Source organism: Anas platyrhynchos, chromosome Z, assembly GCF_047663525.1.
Source record: "Anas platyrhynchos isolate ZD024472 breed Pekin duck chromosome Z, IASCAAS_PekinDuck_T2T, whole genome shotgun sequence".
NCBI lineage: Eukaryota > Metazoa > Chordata > Aves > Anseriformes > Anatidae > Anas > Anas platyrhynchos.
Window position 1 is genome coordinate 3,331,403 of NC_092621.1, and position 16,415 is coordinate 3,347,817.

The following is a 16,415-nucleotide window of genomic DNA, read 5'->3' on the forward strand; positions in this document are numbered from 1 at the left end:
TTTTTTGTTTTGTTTTGTTTTTCCTTTTGGTATTCAATGTTTGCAAAATGTATGTATTTGGAAGGTTTTTATTCCAAATCCCAGGGCTACAGAAATTATCTTTTTCCTTCCTGCCTCTCTTAAAGACTGGCTTGCTCCACCATAATCCAGACCATAATAATGCAGTTCAGGAAATAAAACTGCAGCATCAGGCAGCCTCCCCATCCATTTTCATGCAATTTTTCTGTCCCTGAGCCTAAAATTTTGCTCCCGGCAGAATTTTTCATTTACAATCCCTCTTTCCAGGGAATAGAGAGCTTTTCTTTGGCTGCATAAAATGTCAAAAGAGTTGGAAGTGTTTAAGAAGCACTACAGCTCGAAGAGCAGCAGCAACCCTTCCTCCAGGTGCTGGTTTTACTCACACGTGCTGCAGTCCAGCCACGCTCCCCCCCGGGAGGACCTGCTGCAATTTGGCATGGGGGGAGAGGGAGGAGGGGGAAAAACTCACTGGGAAATGATCTGCATCACTGGAAATGAAATACATCATTAGAAGCGCCGTGCCCCAGCCTCTGGCAGGCTGCCAGGTGTGCAGCAATTTGTGAGCCCGTTCTGTGCTCCCTGCACACCCCCAGGGGCAGCAGCGCAGAGCCGAGGGATTTCAGCATCTGGTACCCATCACCTCCATGCTCCAAGCACTTCTGCCTGCACAGGATGGGCTGGGTGGTATAGAGGAGGAACGGGGGGCTGTCTAAACCTCCTCCTCCCATCTTCCCCAATCCTTTATTTTCTTGATTCCTAACCTGATCCTCACTGCAGTGTGGGTGAGGGCTGCTGCTGAGCTCCCTTCACGTGCTGCTGCTGCAGGGATGCAACCTCTGAGACCGGCTGAGCTCCGCAGAGGCAGGCTGTGCTAGGTACAGGGCTGATTGCTGCCTTCCTCGGTGGCTCTGCAATTAGACGTGCCATCACACAGCCAACAGAGGTGGGAGCTGCCCCACGCCAGCCCTCATAATGCAGCCTGTCCTTGTCTGTGAAGGGAAATATGGGATTTTCCAGCAGCTGCAGTGTTCAGCCTGGATGTCTGTCGGGGGGGGGAACTCCAGTGCTAGCACGTAGATGGAAAAGTATTGCAACAGGTCCATAGCACCCTCACAAGAAGGAGGTGACCGCACCACTAACGTGCCTTCCCTCCGGCAGGTACTTCTTCAGGTGCAACGTGAAGATCCCGCTGCGGTACAAGAGACGGGACTACAAAGTCTTCGAGTGTGCCAAGGTCACCGAGAGCTTTGCCAGCAAGGCCCGCAGCCTGGTGCCAGTCAAATACGAGACCATTGTGGTCACGGGCTTTGAGAAGGGGGCAGGGACAGACGCCAATGTGTTCATCACCATCTTCGGGCTGAACGGGGACTCGGGCAAGCGTGCCCTGAAGCAGAAGTTCAGGAACCTCTTTGAGAGGGGCAAAACCAACAGGTTCTACCTGGAGACATTGGACATGGGCGAGCTCAAAAAAGTCAGGATCGAGCACGACAACAGTGGGCTGGCACCCGGCTGGCTGGTGGAGAGGGTGGAGATCACCAACTCGGCCACTGGCGTCACCACCATATTCCCCTGCGGGAAGTGGCTGGATGAGAACCGGGGCGATGGGTTGATCTGGAGGGAGCTTTTCCCTAGGTACTGAGGAGTGTTTTGCTCCATTCAGGACATTGTTTTGCTCCATTCAGGACAAGCATTTTTTTCCCACCTTGTGGTTTTATATTGCATTTTCCTTTTCAGAATGCTGCCTTTTGTATGCAGAGATTTTTAGTAGCAAGATGTGCTTCCTGGGCTCAAGTTTTGTAAAAGTAATACTCTTTTTTTTTTTTTTTAATGGATATAAAATTGTGAACAAAATAAATTCACTTCTTTCTTATCTACAATTGGAGGTTGCCAGTAGCTGGCCCATGAACTCTCCCAGCAGCAGCTCAGCTGCCACCTCCTGCTTTCAGCACCTTGCCCTGCTGGGGCTGGAAATGCCCACTGGCCTCCACGCTGTCTGCTTCCCTTTTGGGGTGAATAAAGGGAAGTATGAAATTGAGACAAAATATTTAAGAAAGTTGAACTGGGACATCCTGGTTTTGTCTCACACCACTGCAGCACATGTTCCTACATATGAACACTGCCTGGGATTCGGGTGGTGGGTTTTGGGGGCTGTTTTCCACCCATGGGCTTTCCTCCCATGCCAGACCCAGCTCCCAGGCTGGATTCAGAAGGTCCAAGGGCTCTGGCAGCCAGAGCAGCTCCTGGGAGCACATTAGCAGAGGACCCAGCAGACAACCCACTCCTCTTCAAGGAAGCCGTGTTAATTGTATTCAAAGCTGGCTCAGGACAATCTTACCCCTCACAGCCTGAACACCAACCCCTTTTCCAAGCAGCTGTCATTCATTTTAATCTTTAAACTCACAGCCTTTAGTGTGATGGGTTTGTCCAGCAGCCAGGCTTGCTGAGGAGGAGGAGGAGGCAGACCTTCGGCTCCCAGGGTGCTCTAATGAGCTCAGGTTGCTTTATGAGGCAGCCACAGAAGGGGTCTGCTCCCCCCAGCCAAGTGTTGCAGCTTCAGCAGGTGGGGTGAAGGCTTCTTTCCTCCTCCCAACACTCAGCTGCCTGATACCACCTACCAGGTGGTAGGACATGTCCCTTGGAATCCCCCTCCCCATGCACTGATGGCCAAGCTTGGAGGTGTGTGCTGGGGCACCTCACTTGGACCTCTATCAGCAACAGGAGGGATTTCACTACTGTGTGAGTAGGATTTTCACTGCTCCATGCTCCCAGCCCCTGGGAGCACCTCCTGATCCACACCCTCCTGCGTGGGGCAGGCAGAACGGGGAAATCCTTGGCGTGCATAGGACGTGCTTGTGAGATGGCACGGCATCAGGACAGGCTCCATCTGGAAGCAATCATGTAACAAGTAGCTGCAGCCACAACTCACAGATCACAGGTCCTGTCGAAGCAGGAATGAGCAACTTTGCGGCCACCAAATTGCTGTGTAGGGATTGCAAATACCTAGGCTGACATCAAAACCACCTGCCAGCTCTGGATGGGCATGTTCAACCCAAAAGCTGTGCTGAACTCCAGGCTATGCTGCCCTAAAAGAGGGTCAAGGGGGAGTTTGCTGATATGGAGTCAGCAACTTCACTCTCTCCCCGGAAGGCAATACTGGCAAAGCATTAAAAAAAAAAAAAAAAATCTTTTTTTCTTCTAAAGATTCTAAAAACACCCTTTGTTTGTGCAAAACCCAGCTCCACCCCAGCTCTGGGGAGTCATCCTGTTGCTACAACTACTAACGCCACAAAAGTAATCAGCAGAGTGGAGTTTTTCCAAGGGCTGGATTTGCATTAAGCTGCTAAACCCAACACATTCCTGGCCAAGCAGAGGACTGGGGAGGAAAAAAGCCAAAACTGCCCTAGCTCTGTGCTTTCTGCAGGGCTCAGGGCATGTCTGCCTCCTGGGGCAGAGCTCCCCAAAGCTGTGTGTTGGGCAGATGCACAGCTCCTGCTCCCCTACCTTCCACCTTTTTTTTTTTTTGCTCTTTTTTTCTTAATTGGTGTGGGTTTAGTGCACATGCCTTCAACAAATAATAATAATAATGAAAAGAAAAAGAAAAAAAACAGGAATGTGGGTGAGAAGTGAAGACACAGGACAAGGACTTGGCACCCAGCAGGAAACTGCAAAAATGGGTTGTCCTTTCTTCTCTGTGGTCCCCATCATTTTGGGAGCCTGATAACATCCTGCACTTTGGTGCTCTCAGTGACAGCAAATATAACCGAGGAGACTTTCTCAGTGTCAGATTAACGGGTAGGGACTGGCTGTTTCTTGCTGCAGGACACTGATAATTAAACCAAGCATCTCTGGGAAGCGGCAGTGAAACATCCGATGGCATTTGGTACACCCACACCAACCCTATGTGCACGAAGGCAGGGTAACTCAGGGCTGTGAAGCATCCACCCTACAGAAAAGATGCCCCATTGAAAAAATAATTATTATTATTATTATTTCTATTTACTTGTGGGCTTGTACAGCTCTGACCTTCAACCCCTGGACCAGCTGATGGTTTAGCTACTACAAAAAAAAAAAAAAAGGTAAATAGAGAGAGTGGATGCCCGCAGTGGCCGTGATGTTGTGCCCTAATGGGTGCAAAGCCATTTTCAGCTCGTTGTGCTCGGCAGGGCCGTGATCAGATCTCAGCAGCACATTTGTGCTCTGCTGTGGCAGCTTTGAAGCAAAACCGATTGTGATCTCCAGCAGCTCTCAGTGCTGTAACCCTTTTGAAGGACATCAGTGAGATCTCGTTGAGCAAGTGTGCTTTCCCTGCTTTCTGATAGAATTTGTAAAAGCTTGCTATAACAGGAGTTTCAGCTTGCCTGAATAGGAGGCATCCCTAGCACAGCCCTTACTGGGTGCTAGAGGAGCCAGCAGTTCTGCCCAGCTGCAGGAACCAAATCTCCTGATCAGCAGCGTCTGTCCCGAGGGCATGCTTGGTCTAATCACATAATTGAGACTGGTCACAGCCTTTTGACATGAAACACATGAGGAGGAAAAGCCATCTGGAAAATAGGCAGGAGGGAGACTGACACCACTCATTACAAGAAAAAAAAAAAAAAACAAGAGGACCCATGAAAAGGGCTGCGAAGTTGGGTGTTTTACCCCTTGTGTTCTCCAAGGGTGACAAAAGGTTGGAAAATACCCTCAACTCTGTCCACCTTAAAGTTCTTTAATGACTGCTATTTCATTTTTCAGTAGGTTTTTCTTTTCCTCCTGCTTCAGGGCTGAAGGAGGCAGAAAAATCTCCACCAGCATTCACTTTTCTGCATGCTGAAGGCTTCACCTTCAACGGGGGGTTCTCCAGGAGGCTTTGGGCACCCACTTGTGTGGGTTTCACATGGTGGCCACAGGTGGGGGTCAGGATTCAGGGGTAAATAAAGACCATACAAGCGTCCTGCCAGCTCGCACAGGTTTATAGTTAGCAATGCAGTTCATTTTATTAGTTATAAATAAAGTACAAAAAATCCACCAAAAGTGAATCTAAGCATTTACACAATTTCTAATGTCTTTTCATTTCTTCAATGCACTATTGCTTTAATATTAATAATAAATATTTTTCTAGCTTTCTTCTATAAAATAGTCTATGTAGCAAAATGTTGCACAGCACAACAGAACAGCAGTAGGAGTACAAAAATGTGGGTGATCCTTTCACCAGCCCGGGCCATTAAAGGGGAGGATTTCTGTCTGCTTGCCCCATGTTTTACGTGTCCCTCTGATGGTGTCTTTGTGGGGTGACACCCAGCCCCTATCCCCATACAGCCCAAAAACACAGTTTAAGGGAGAAAAGTTACAGAGCAGCAAGGGAAGACGCGGAAACCCAGGGTAAGGCAAAGGCAGCAAAGCAGAGCAGCACCCTGAAGGGACGAAGAGGAAGGATGAAGGTACAGTCGTGTCGTGCCTTTCAGCCCCAAAAGGGATTTGCTTCTAAAGCCTTTTGGGGTGGGGGGGACACATCGAGCCCTGCTTCTGCGTTCATGCACAGCTGAGCATCTGTGCTGACCCACAGCAGTTATGGCTTAAAGCTTAAAATGTTTTCTGGGGTGCTTTAAAACCCTCCTGCATGGTTCAAGCACTGGATATTCAGGAGCCTTTTGGGAAGGGGCAGCGTGTTAGCAGCGGTGCAGTCGTGGCTGGGGATGGGGACGTGGATGCTTGGCCACTCCTGCAGGAACAAGACATCAGCCCAGGGCTGGTCCCCTGGGGATGACCTGGGGGTAACAGGGCAGGGAGGCTCCAGTGCCTCTCGCAACCCTACAGCAGTTCAACAAGCCTCAAGTCAAGGTTTCTGCCCCAACAGAGGGGCCAAAAGCAAGTGGAAGGTTCACAGGAAGGTTAGTTTTGAGGGCTTCTGCTCCAGGCATGTTTTACAGTTGGATTATAGCCAAGTGTCAAGGCCTGGTGTGACAAAAGGATCCCAAATTGCCCATCCAGCCCCCATTTCCCAGGTCCGTCTGGGAGCAGTGAAGGAGCTGAGGTCCCACCACCCTCCCCTGACAGCACCACGCCATGCAAAACCAGATGGAAGGGGGGTCATCCCCTAAAAACTGCTGGCAGACCCTTGGTTTTGTGGTGTCCAAACCCAGGCTCCACCAGTTCCCTCCTGCATCCCCCTGGAGCTCCCAGCTGGGTGCATGCAGGGGTGGCTTGGCAGGGGACACGCAGCCAGACCAAGCTCCCAACAAGCACCAAAAAAACAACAGAACCACAGCACCTGGGCTCCCCTCCACATTTTTTTGAAACAATTTGCAGAGTCATGCACTGAATGTAGGCATTGCCCCAAGCACAGCCTTGCAGCGGGGCCCACCAGGCGTTGTTGCAGGTAACGCATGCAGCAAGGGCAGGAGCATCACCACGGGCACTGGGACAGGGTGGCGGCAGGAATTGACTGAAATTTTGGTTTTTCAGGGCACTACGAACTGCCTTCAATGCTCAAGGACACGAGTGAAAGGATCACCAGAGTTTGATTATGAGTGCAAATAATATTCATATATATGTGCTAAACACAGTCACTATATTGCAGTTTTCCACTATGTCACAGCATACAGAATCAAAGGTTTGCATTTTTATGGAATGTATCCAAGGTAACAGCACCACAGTAATACAGTTTGTAATCACACACCCTGATTTTTTTCTTTTTTTTCTTTTTTTTTTTTTGACAAGATAAGCATTACCCCCACATCCCATGTTTAATTTCTTTTTAAGTACCGACGCATGCAAAGCATTCCATTCCCAGAAACAATGCAAAAATGAGGTAATAGGAGTAATAAAAAAAATTAGTATTAATTTCTAAATAAATAAATTATAATTAAAAATGCAAAAAACAACTATAAAAATAATTAAATAAGAACCCACAATATCTACAAGTTAGTCATAAATTATGATTGTTAAATATAAGGCATTTAAACTCACAAAACCCTGTAAACTATCAATGTTTTGTTCCTAGAGATTTTCTGTGTGTTTCATTTGTTTTGTTTGTTGTTGGTTTGTTGTTTTTTTGTTGTTGTTGTTGTTTTTAAACTCCACCTATCATCGCGACCCACTCGTAGAAATGATTTCAACGCAAAGAGGAACCTGACACACGGTTCTCACGCACCTCGGGATCAGTCACTCACATGAGACCACGGGAGTTTGGTGCTTTTCTTCACCAGATTTTTTTGTCTTTTTGTTACTTTTTTTTTTTTTAAATATATATCTAAAAACTGTGCTTGTTCGTTAGGCAGATAGTAATACTCTCGCATAGGCTTTAAGAAAAGGCGCGGTTCGGAAGCGCTCCTCCTTCCCTCCCCGCACAGCCAGGGTCCCTCTGCCCCGCTCCTCCCCTGCTTCGCCCCCAGCTCACACCTGGGTGCACCAGCCCGGCTTACAGTGTGCTTTACGAACAACATCTCGCTTTTCTTGTCCGTGTTATTGGTAGTATTAGGATTATTTTTAATGCTGCTTGAATCTGCTGCTGCTGGAGCAAGCCCCCTATGTCCCAGTGGGTCACCCCTTGCTGCAGGAGTCCACATCACTCCGGACATCAGGGCTGGGACTGCTGTATCTCCTGTGAAACCACCTCTCACAGGTGGCAAATAAATGTCACCACAATAAATATATATCACTGTGACCCCCCCTTCACTCCTTTTTACCGACACAGGCACAGTGAGAGGGGAGAAAGTCTCCTGCTGCCCCTTGCCCCCTCCCTCACTCTCATCAGCAGGTTGGTAAAAATAAAAATACTAATCTCTGTGGGTCCTCTGAGGTCGGTGTTTTCCTGGTACAGCTCATGGGAATCCTGCAATCTCCCAGATGGTAATTTATGATCATTTATACGTGGAGAGCATCTCTTGTCTCCAGCAGAACGGGTGCTTGGGGAGCCACAATTCAGCTCCGCCACATCTGCATAATAAATATATAAAATTCAGGATTTGTTCCCCTGGCTCCTCTGCATCTCTCTTTTCCTAGTTTCCAAAAAAAAAAAAAAAAAAAAAAAAAAGGCTTTTTGGTTGTAAATGCCTATTCACCAAAGGGTTTTCAGCTGGGTCACTGCAGCTGAGGTCTTTACTTCAGGGGGAGCTTGGGTCAAAAAGGCCTGCTCCTTCATGGGATGTTCAAGGAAAGGTTGGACGTGGTGCTTAGGGACATGGTTTAGTGGGTGACAGTGGTGGTAGGGTGATGGTTGGACCAGATGATCTTGGAGGTCTCTTCCAACCCTAATGGTTCTGTGATACTTCTGTTCTAAGGACTGCCTCCTGATGTAGTTGTGTGCGTTTTTATAATGGAAAGTGGTAAATTAGGTTTCATTTTAATAATCACCTTTTTCTCCATATGGATATGGAGTGAAATGCGTCTGTGTATAACAATGCTCTGATACAGGGCTAAACCCAGCCCCTCCAGAAGGCAGCAAACCCTCGAGAGCTGGCATTCCCTTCCTGCACCAGAACACCCACACTGATGTCTCATGAGCAACAAATCCTCCCATTCCTTTAACAGAGAAGGGTCTCTGCAATCCCTGCTCTGAGAGACTTGACCCCACAGCCTATGAACCCAAGCGGATTAAGGGAAAAAAATGAAAAAGAAAGGTTCCCACCTGTGCCGTACATCTGCTTAACCTCCCTGTGCTGTGATAAATCACTGGGGAAGCAGTGAAGCAGGGTGACCGCGTGTGACAAAAAGGCCCTGCTCCCCTTCTCCCACCCTGCTGCGGGCTGGGAGGGGGAACAGGAGCAGGGCATCTTGTCTGCGGCTCTACCCCAGCCCAGCCACAGCGTTAGCAATATCCCCAAATCATGTGGCGTTGGGCTTCAGCCCCTTGGAGCTTCCTCTGAGCAATTACACCCCAAAGCACAGGTACAGGAGCTGGCTCCATAACCAGCATTTTAGACCAGCAAGGAGCCTGGGAGGTGTCTAACCCCAGGGGGCCATGCCACAGCGTGCTGAAGCCAACCAGCCCCTGGCTCACAGGAGAAAGCAGTATGGAATATAGCAAGCACGGAGAGAGCACATGGCCTGCCTTGGATTTTGGCACGCCAAGCCACTTTGTTAAGATACAGAAAGCAAAGAAACAGCATCCCCATTGATATCGTGCCCCTCCAGCAAGCATCCAGCACCAGCAGATAAGCAGGAAGCTTATAGGGAAGCCTTTCCCTATTGCTTCACTCATTTTGTTCCCAATTTCATTTTATTTTGTAAGCGTCTCTGAATTTGCAGCACTGTAAATGCACGGAAAGGAAGCACACGCGGCCGAGGCAAAGAGCACAACCCTTCTGACTGTAAACAGGATTTTGCTTTTTCGCCTCTTCCCCCCAAGGGTGGGAAAGCTTGACCTCCTCGTTCCCCCTCTGCAATGTATTAATCAGGCACCAAAATAAGGAATCTATGAAAAAATATTTGGTGCAAATTAGGTAACAGCAACATGTCCACCACAAGATGAGTAGGGCATCAAACACAACATTTCTTAAGCTAACATGCTCCAGCTGCCATCCATAGAAATAGCTAAAGGACCCCTATAACATGTTTCTACGTATTCGAGAGGTATATATACAATCCTCATGAAATGCAGGATTGACAGGCCAGACTACCACAACTAGTTCCTTCACGTTCAACACTAAATCTTCTGCAGCACGGGGTCTCTGAGCTCCGGGAATGCCAGCTCCCTTTCACCGGGCCCGTATCCTGCGTATGTGCAATATCTCCTACCGCTAGATATTGTACTGCCACCTCCTCCTCCTCCTCGCTAACGTGCCTGCAGACTTCTCCTCTCAATCAAATGGCTCAGAAGGCAAAAATTTTGCTGCAAGGGTTTATGGCCATACGACCTGATAAGGAAAATGGTGTGTCCAGCCAGTCCTTTCAGCTGTCCGAGCCGAGCTGTGTTTCAATGTCCACCCTGCAGATGGGGCACTTCTTGCTGGTGGCCAGCCACTGGTCCACGCACACTTGGTGGAAGAGATGCATGCAAGGTAGCCTCCTGTGGAGAGAGAAGCACCACCCGTTAGGGACCTCGTGGGTGGAGGGGGTTCAGGGGACCGAGGGCATCCAGAAAGGTGCAAACGGGGCTGCTTTCATCATGGGGAAGCATCATTGCGGTGGCACTGGAACACCAGCTTACCCTGGGGCAGTAGGGCAGAGATGGTGTCCTTGGCCAAAACCTCTTAGAAGATCCCACATTCTCCTGAGCTGAGCTGTTGCAGTGACCAACTACCCTGGCTGCTGCTCTTATCCTTTCAAGGGTGTCAAGTTATAAGCTTGGGTTCTTGATCCTGGTGGTTCACCAGCAGTCAGTGGGTCTCCACTGCTCCTACTTATGTGTCCGGTGTGCCCCATGGAATGTGGTTCCTTTTCATCCATATCACATTTGCCATCTTTTTGGTGACTCTCATTAGCCAGGAAGGATCCCAAACCACAAGGGCCCACAGCAAAAAGACCAGAGCTCTTCACAACAGCTTAAGGCAGCTAAAGGGTGAGGAGCAGGACCAACTAGTGCAGATGCACTGCCCACCCAAAGCTCCTTCACCAATAGCTCAGCTCTTCTAATTGCTTGTCCCCATCAAGCAGAGTCTTGACCCAGCCAAGAGCCTGGGCACCTTGACAGCAGGGGTGTTGCTGTGGCCCAGGATGCTCCCTGTGACCATGCAGGCTGAGAGATCTCCCTTGTTCTGTTAAAAAGCAGCTACACCCCAACCACAAGCCTCATTCCCCTGTACTTGACACACAACCTCCCTTTTATCATACTTTGATCATCTTGTAAAGGCAAGACATTGATGCCCATGGGCTCCCGATGGCTCTCTGAGGCCTGGCACCCATTATCCTAGGACATCTGGCCACCCAACACAAGGTTTTGAAGCAGGTGATCCAAACCCAGGAGATCCAATGAAAAAAAATCAAAAATCTGTCCCTTTCAGTTGGACATTGGCATGTGCTTTCCTAAACCCTGCAAGAACAGCCCCACCAAGGCACGGCAGTGTTTTTGGGATAAGCACAACTCAGGTGTCACCGAGAGGCAGTGGAACAGAGGGAAGGGTCATACCTGACGTCTTCTCCATCTTCAAGCATGGACAGACAGATTGTGCATTTCTCATCAGTGTCCGACTCCTCTCCATCCTCCTGCTCAGCTTTGCCCTCCTGCGGTCTTCTCTGCAGCAAGGTTAAAGACATAATTTAGTTGGGAACTGATTTGCTAATGCTCTGCCAGGCCTGGGTCATTGCAGGAAGGCAAAGAGTAAGAGATTCTTCTATCAGCCAGATCCTCCAGCCTGGGGAACCCAGCCCAGCCAAAACAGCCAGCGGGGGGAGGATGCCACCAGCACACTGCTGGGCCACCTCCCAGAACTGGGGGCAGTGGGGCTGATGGAAGTGCCGCAGTCTCCTTTGGTGCGTGCTTCTCCTGCAGACCCCAAAATGTGTAGGGTCACCACTGCCAGCAAGAACAGAAACCACTGTGCCCCTCGTCAGCTAGGGCACTGGCTTAGACCCTTACTGCACCATGGGGCAGCTCTTGGCCTGCCAGATCCTTCCTCTCCTTTCCCCCCCCACACCCACTCCAAATAACTTATTTTCTTTCTGCATCCACTGGAGATGTGGTCAGAGATAAGTGCAGCAGGAGCTGGGTCCCTTCCAACCTGGGCAATGAAACATATTTATTGTCACAGGGGATGACAAACATGACATTTCTACCCAAATGAGCAATTTTCCTGTTTTCCATTAGCAGTACCCCAAAAAATTGGCATCCAGTTCCTTAAGGGCAAGAGTTCAGCTCCAACGGAGGAGATGCCCCTTGCAAAGTGAAAGGAGGGCGAGCTGCCCCCACACCATGGACAGGGAGTAGAGCTACACCACCACGTCAACCCAGCAGTCCCACAAGATGCTAAACCACCAGTTCTGGATTTCACGGTCCATTTTGGAGAATATTTCAGTCAATGATGCTGTTTTGCCACCCCTGAGGATTGCAACCCCCCAAAGTCCTTCCTTCTGTCCACTCCATGCACACAACCCTTGGGCAGCTGCAGGGGGGTGGCAGCCATGCCATATTTTTGGGCAGCTCACCTTCTTGTACTTGTGTGGGAAGGTGAACCTCTCGATGGTGTTCTGCACGGCGCCCCGGCTCACGCTGCCCAGCCTGTCCTCCAGCTGCAGCAGCTCCTGCGGCAAGGGAACAGCAGCAAAATGCCATCAGCATTGCTCATGGGAGGCAGCAGTGGAGGAGCAGAGGATACCGAATATTTCAGAAACTGGGGTGGATTCTGAGCCCCGTTTGGCAGGTCAGGAAACAAAACCCCATAGAACTGCAGCACTTCGCTTACAGCCATGAAGGGAGCCAGAGTCAGCCAGAGCCAGACCCAGGCACCCTGGAATAAAACATCTTTCACCAAGCCGCCCAACCCCTTTTGCTTCCTGGTTATTACTCAAATGGCTGCAGGTCTCCATCCCGTTCCCATCTGCGGCTGCCAAGCCATCAGGCAGCCTTATGAGTTTATGCCAGAGCTTGCATGGATTCCCAGGGCTTAAAAATTTAATAATCGCAGTCCCCAAGATACGTACTTCATAGCTCTCCCGCACAGCCGACGTGTGCCTGCTTGGGTTCAGTCCCTGAAGAGCAAGTAGCTGGAGCTGAGGGTAAGGGTAATTTCTGATCTCATGAACAACCTGCAGGAAGTGAGGGAGAAAAATAAAGCCACCTGTGCTAGCACAAAGAAATCCCTCGTGTGCCCTGATTTAAATTTAGCGGTTCAAAAATTGAAAATGAGAGGGCAGGCTGACACCTTCCCCGATGGAAGTCTTTTAATAACCAAAAAAAAAAAAAAAAAAAAAAAGAGTAGATTAATAACTAAAAAAAAAAATAGATCTCCTATAAATAATAACAACATACTCGCATGTCTTATAAATATGTCAGATAAACTCTTTGTTATAATTATTCCTATAGCATCCATAACACTAAAGCTCCAAACTCTCAACATGGATTAGCTTAAAAAGAAATTTAATTTTCATTTTTAAATGTGTTGATTTCTCTTCACCCAACCTCTGGTATTTAAAGCTTTGCAGCAGTGTGCAGGTGTCAGGGTTGGACTATGGGTACAAGGGAAGAGCATCCTCGTGGGATCTCTGAGGCTGCTTTAAAGATGAGTGGGGCTCTGGGTGGCTCAGCTCCAAACGCAGCTCCCTGATAGAAGGACCAGCAAATGACCCTGGTCTGCCCATCTTAATGTTATTAAGATATTTTTGTCAAATCCTAGCTCCACCTGCGCAACAGGTCACACACAAATTTAATAGGAGGCATCGAGGCCGATGCAGATGGCAAATATATGAGGAAGGATGTGGTCTTGGGGGCTGGGCATGGGGAATTGCCACCTAACTCCAGTCCTTCTGCATGCAGGGAGCCCTAGGAACCCAAAGTTCACTGCATTAATAACATTATTATTGATAATTATTGAGTCTCCCAGGTTTTGCAGACCAGCTTGTGTGTGCGCTGCAGGCGATGGACCAAATCTTTCCAGAGCAGCTGAGCTTTTCTTTCCTTTCCCTAGCCCAGAGTGCAATGATGCAACCCTATCCTTTCAGACACTCCCTCCCACGGCCGGAGATAAGTGGGATTCGCAGAAGACAGGTGATAGAAAGATAGCAGCCTTTATTTTGACTGCCTTCTGGCAGACAATGCATAAAACATTTCTCGGTAAAGGCGTTTCACTTACCATCTGTGTCGAGGATGTGCTTCTGGGGAAGTGGTGCATCCGAGGTGTGGCCAAGTAATGCTGATAGGGCTGAGGGACCGGCCGGACCTGGAACTGGGCGTGAGTCAGGCCCGCATCCACGCTGAGGTCCCTGTGGACACGAGGAGGAGGAAGGTGGAGCTGTGGCTGTCTAGCAGCATGGTACGGGCTGTGATAAATCACGCTCATGGCAGGGGAGGGCTCTGAGCAGCCAGGGGTGCCTCAACACGAGGTGATGCTTCTGCTTTAAAAGCCTTGGATTTGGGCAATCGCCCTTCCCTCCACCAGGGCAGAATGAAGGAGCAAGGGGAGGATTTTATTGCACTTAGCATTTGTGCTAGCTGGGGTCAGGAGCTGCAGGGTGTAGCCTGAAAATTGCAGAGCAGTGTTTTGAGGGTTCTGATCAATCCCCAGACTCAGTAACTCAGCCTGGCCAGGTCCTCCCTGTGCCACCATCATTGCAGATGATCACATTTTGCCCTCATTTTGCAGGAATGCAGATAAATGCCTGAGGGCAAAGAAACAAGGGGCCATTCTGGGTGGTTGTTAAGCCCATCATCCGTGCCTGTGACCTCTCTGGAGGTCTCCCAGCCCAGGTCACAAGAAGGTTTGGAGGGGACAAGGGAGGTATTCCCTGCCTGCAAGGGAGAATGCATCAAACCTGGCCTCGGGGCACCCCAGAAATGCTGTTTGTACAAAATAATAATAACAATAATAATAACAATAGCAATAATAATAGTAATAACAATAAAGAAAAAATAATAAAGGTTCTAAGATATTTCTGGATGATACAGCTGTAGGAAACAGCATCACACAACCAGCAGATCACCACTGGTGAAGCAGGACATCCCTGGCAGTCCCACTGCCCTGCACACAGCCTGTTCTGAGGCTCATTTCTGTGGGTTTGGGTGCTTTGTCCCTCCCAAAATCAGCCCAGTTCAACCCTGCCACTTCAAGTGACCGAGATCCCAAAAAACACCGCAGCTCTGCCCAGTCCACAACTGCAAACCCCATCCCAGCCTGCACAGATGGGATTGGAGGAGACCTAGCACAGCACCTATCCATAATCCATCTATCTGTAACCCAATTAGCTGGTCCCTTGTCTCTCCCCGAGCCACCGAGTCTCTCAGCAAACAAGTGCTCCGAATGTCATTCACTTTATCGTAATTACAAAAGCCAGCGCTCTGATAGCTATTGTCTTCGCATTTGTCAAAGCAAAACTAATTAGAGCACAGGGGTTGCTCCTCGTTCCAGCCTGAAGTTCTCCTTCTCTCCGCGGAGGACAGCAGCAGCGAGTGCCACGGCTTGTTAGGAGCAACCCAGACGTGTCCTGGAGCAGCTGTGAAACAGCAGCAGTGTGCCCAGCAGCAGTTAATGGACAGGAGGGGACAGTAAATTTTATTCTGTGATTCTAAATGCAAAAATCTCTTACCCAGCACGGTCTGCGTACCAGGTAATAACTCCAGGGCTTTCATGCCCTCTAATAATTCCCCCCACATCAAATTGGAGCAAAGAGGGGGTCTGTCTTTGCTGGCCGTGTGCTGGCCATGTGCTAGCCATATCCTGGACAGACAAAGCCTGGCAGAGGATAAGACACAGCAGGAGACAGGCAGGAACACAGCCAGGGTGGGAATCCACAGGACTGGGCATTTTCCAACTCCCATGTCACATTTTTGGAGATTTATTCTGCTGCTTGAGATGGTTCCCAGGTGGATGGAAGGCTCAACTGGAAATTATCAGATATTGGGTTCATCGCAGCCCTGCCTCTGGCCTGATGTACGACTCCAGCCATCTCCTCTCTGCCTGCTGATACTCCCTGCCTGCAGACAGATGTGATAACCCACAGAGCGCCTTGAGAACAGGGGCTGAAGGGATTTCTTGAAGACGAATGGGCGTCATTAACTTGCACAAGTAATTGCAACAGCAGCACTGCTGAACTGCTGTGCAGTGTTGCATCTGGATCCTAAAAGCCCAGCACTGAAGCTCCGAAAGTGATGCTTTCCCAACGCAGAACACTGCATGTAACAGTGTTTTCCCAGGGTTTGGGGATGAGCATCCAGAGCACGTTAGCTAAAGAAAACCCAAACTAACCATCACCTTCTGCCTTGTGCTACAGGTACTGCATCATCAGGTTAAGAGGTGAGGTTCAAGAGCTGCAATGCGTACAGTCCATGGGCTGCCAACAACTAAAAACTGAGGCATAAGGGCAAGAAAACAGGCTGAATGGTCATCAATAAATGCCTATGCAGAATGGAGCTCAGGGGGAGTTTATTTCTTCTCCACCAGAAGATTTTAACCAAGGCTTGGCCATCTTAGATGATGGATGACCTTCAGCCCCAGCTTCCAGCCCTGCTTCCCACCTCGCTGCCTGCTGCCCATGCCTCTGAGCGAGCACTGTCACAGCTCACGTGGTGATAACACATCAGAGGGAAGTTTTTATATCCATCACTGGGCAAAACTGTACATGTGCCCCGAGGGGAAGTGAGTCACCCCAATATGTGTACACGGTATGTGATTTCTGGCGTGCCCACTCCTTAGGTTTGGTAAGGCAACGCAGCAACACAGAGGGAGAAGGAGAGGGGAGGAGGAGGGGAAGATTAAATGATGCTTTATCGGATCCTTCTAATGATTATAATTAAGCGGTATGCACAGAAAGAGAAGCAGAAAGAGTGG

The 16,415-nt window shown here is 49.3% G+C and overlaps 2 protein-coding genes across 5 annotated transcripts in view; one reads left to right on the forward strand and one right to left on the reverse strand.

The window, feature by feature from the left end:
• LOXHD1 (lipoxygenase homology PLAT domains 1) overlaps window positions 1–1,838 on the forward strand; it is a 142,288-nt gene extending 140,450 nt beyond the window's left edge. For 3 of the 4 annotated variants that reach the window (XM_038171035.2, XM_072031280.1, XM_072031281.1), the window contains one exon: window positions 1,177–1,838. In XM_038171035.2, coding sequence (XP_038026963.1) covers window positions 1,177–1,657 — 481 coding nt within the window. In that variant the 3' untranslated portion in view covers window positions 1,658–1,838. The remainder of the gene's footprint in view (window positions 1–1,176) is intronic. The other variant, XM_038171034.2, reaches the window with a different exon arrangement.
• Window positions 1,839–7,012: 5,174 nt separating this feature from the next.
• Window positions 7,013–16,415, reverse strand: part of ARK2C (arkadia (RNF111) C-terminal like ring finger ubiquitin ligase 2C) — a 39,672-nt gene continuing 30,269 nt past the window's right edge. The window contains exons 4-8 of the mRNA XM_027446558.3: window positions 13,725–13,854; window positions 12,577–12,681; window positions 12,082–12,177; window positions 11,066–11,172; window positions 7,013–10,006 (exon numbers count right to left, since the gene is read on the reverse strand). Of these exons, the coding sequence (XP_027302359.1) occupies window positions 9,889–10,006; window positions 11,066–11,172; window positions 12,082–12,177; window positions 12,577–12,681; window positions 13,725–13,854 (556 nt within the window). The 3' untranslated portion in view covers window positions 7,013–9,888. The remainder of the gene's footprint in view (window positions 10,007–11,065; window positions 11,173–12,081; window positions 12,178–12,576; window positions 12,682–13,724; window positions 13,855–16,415) is intronic.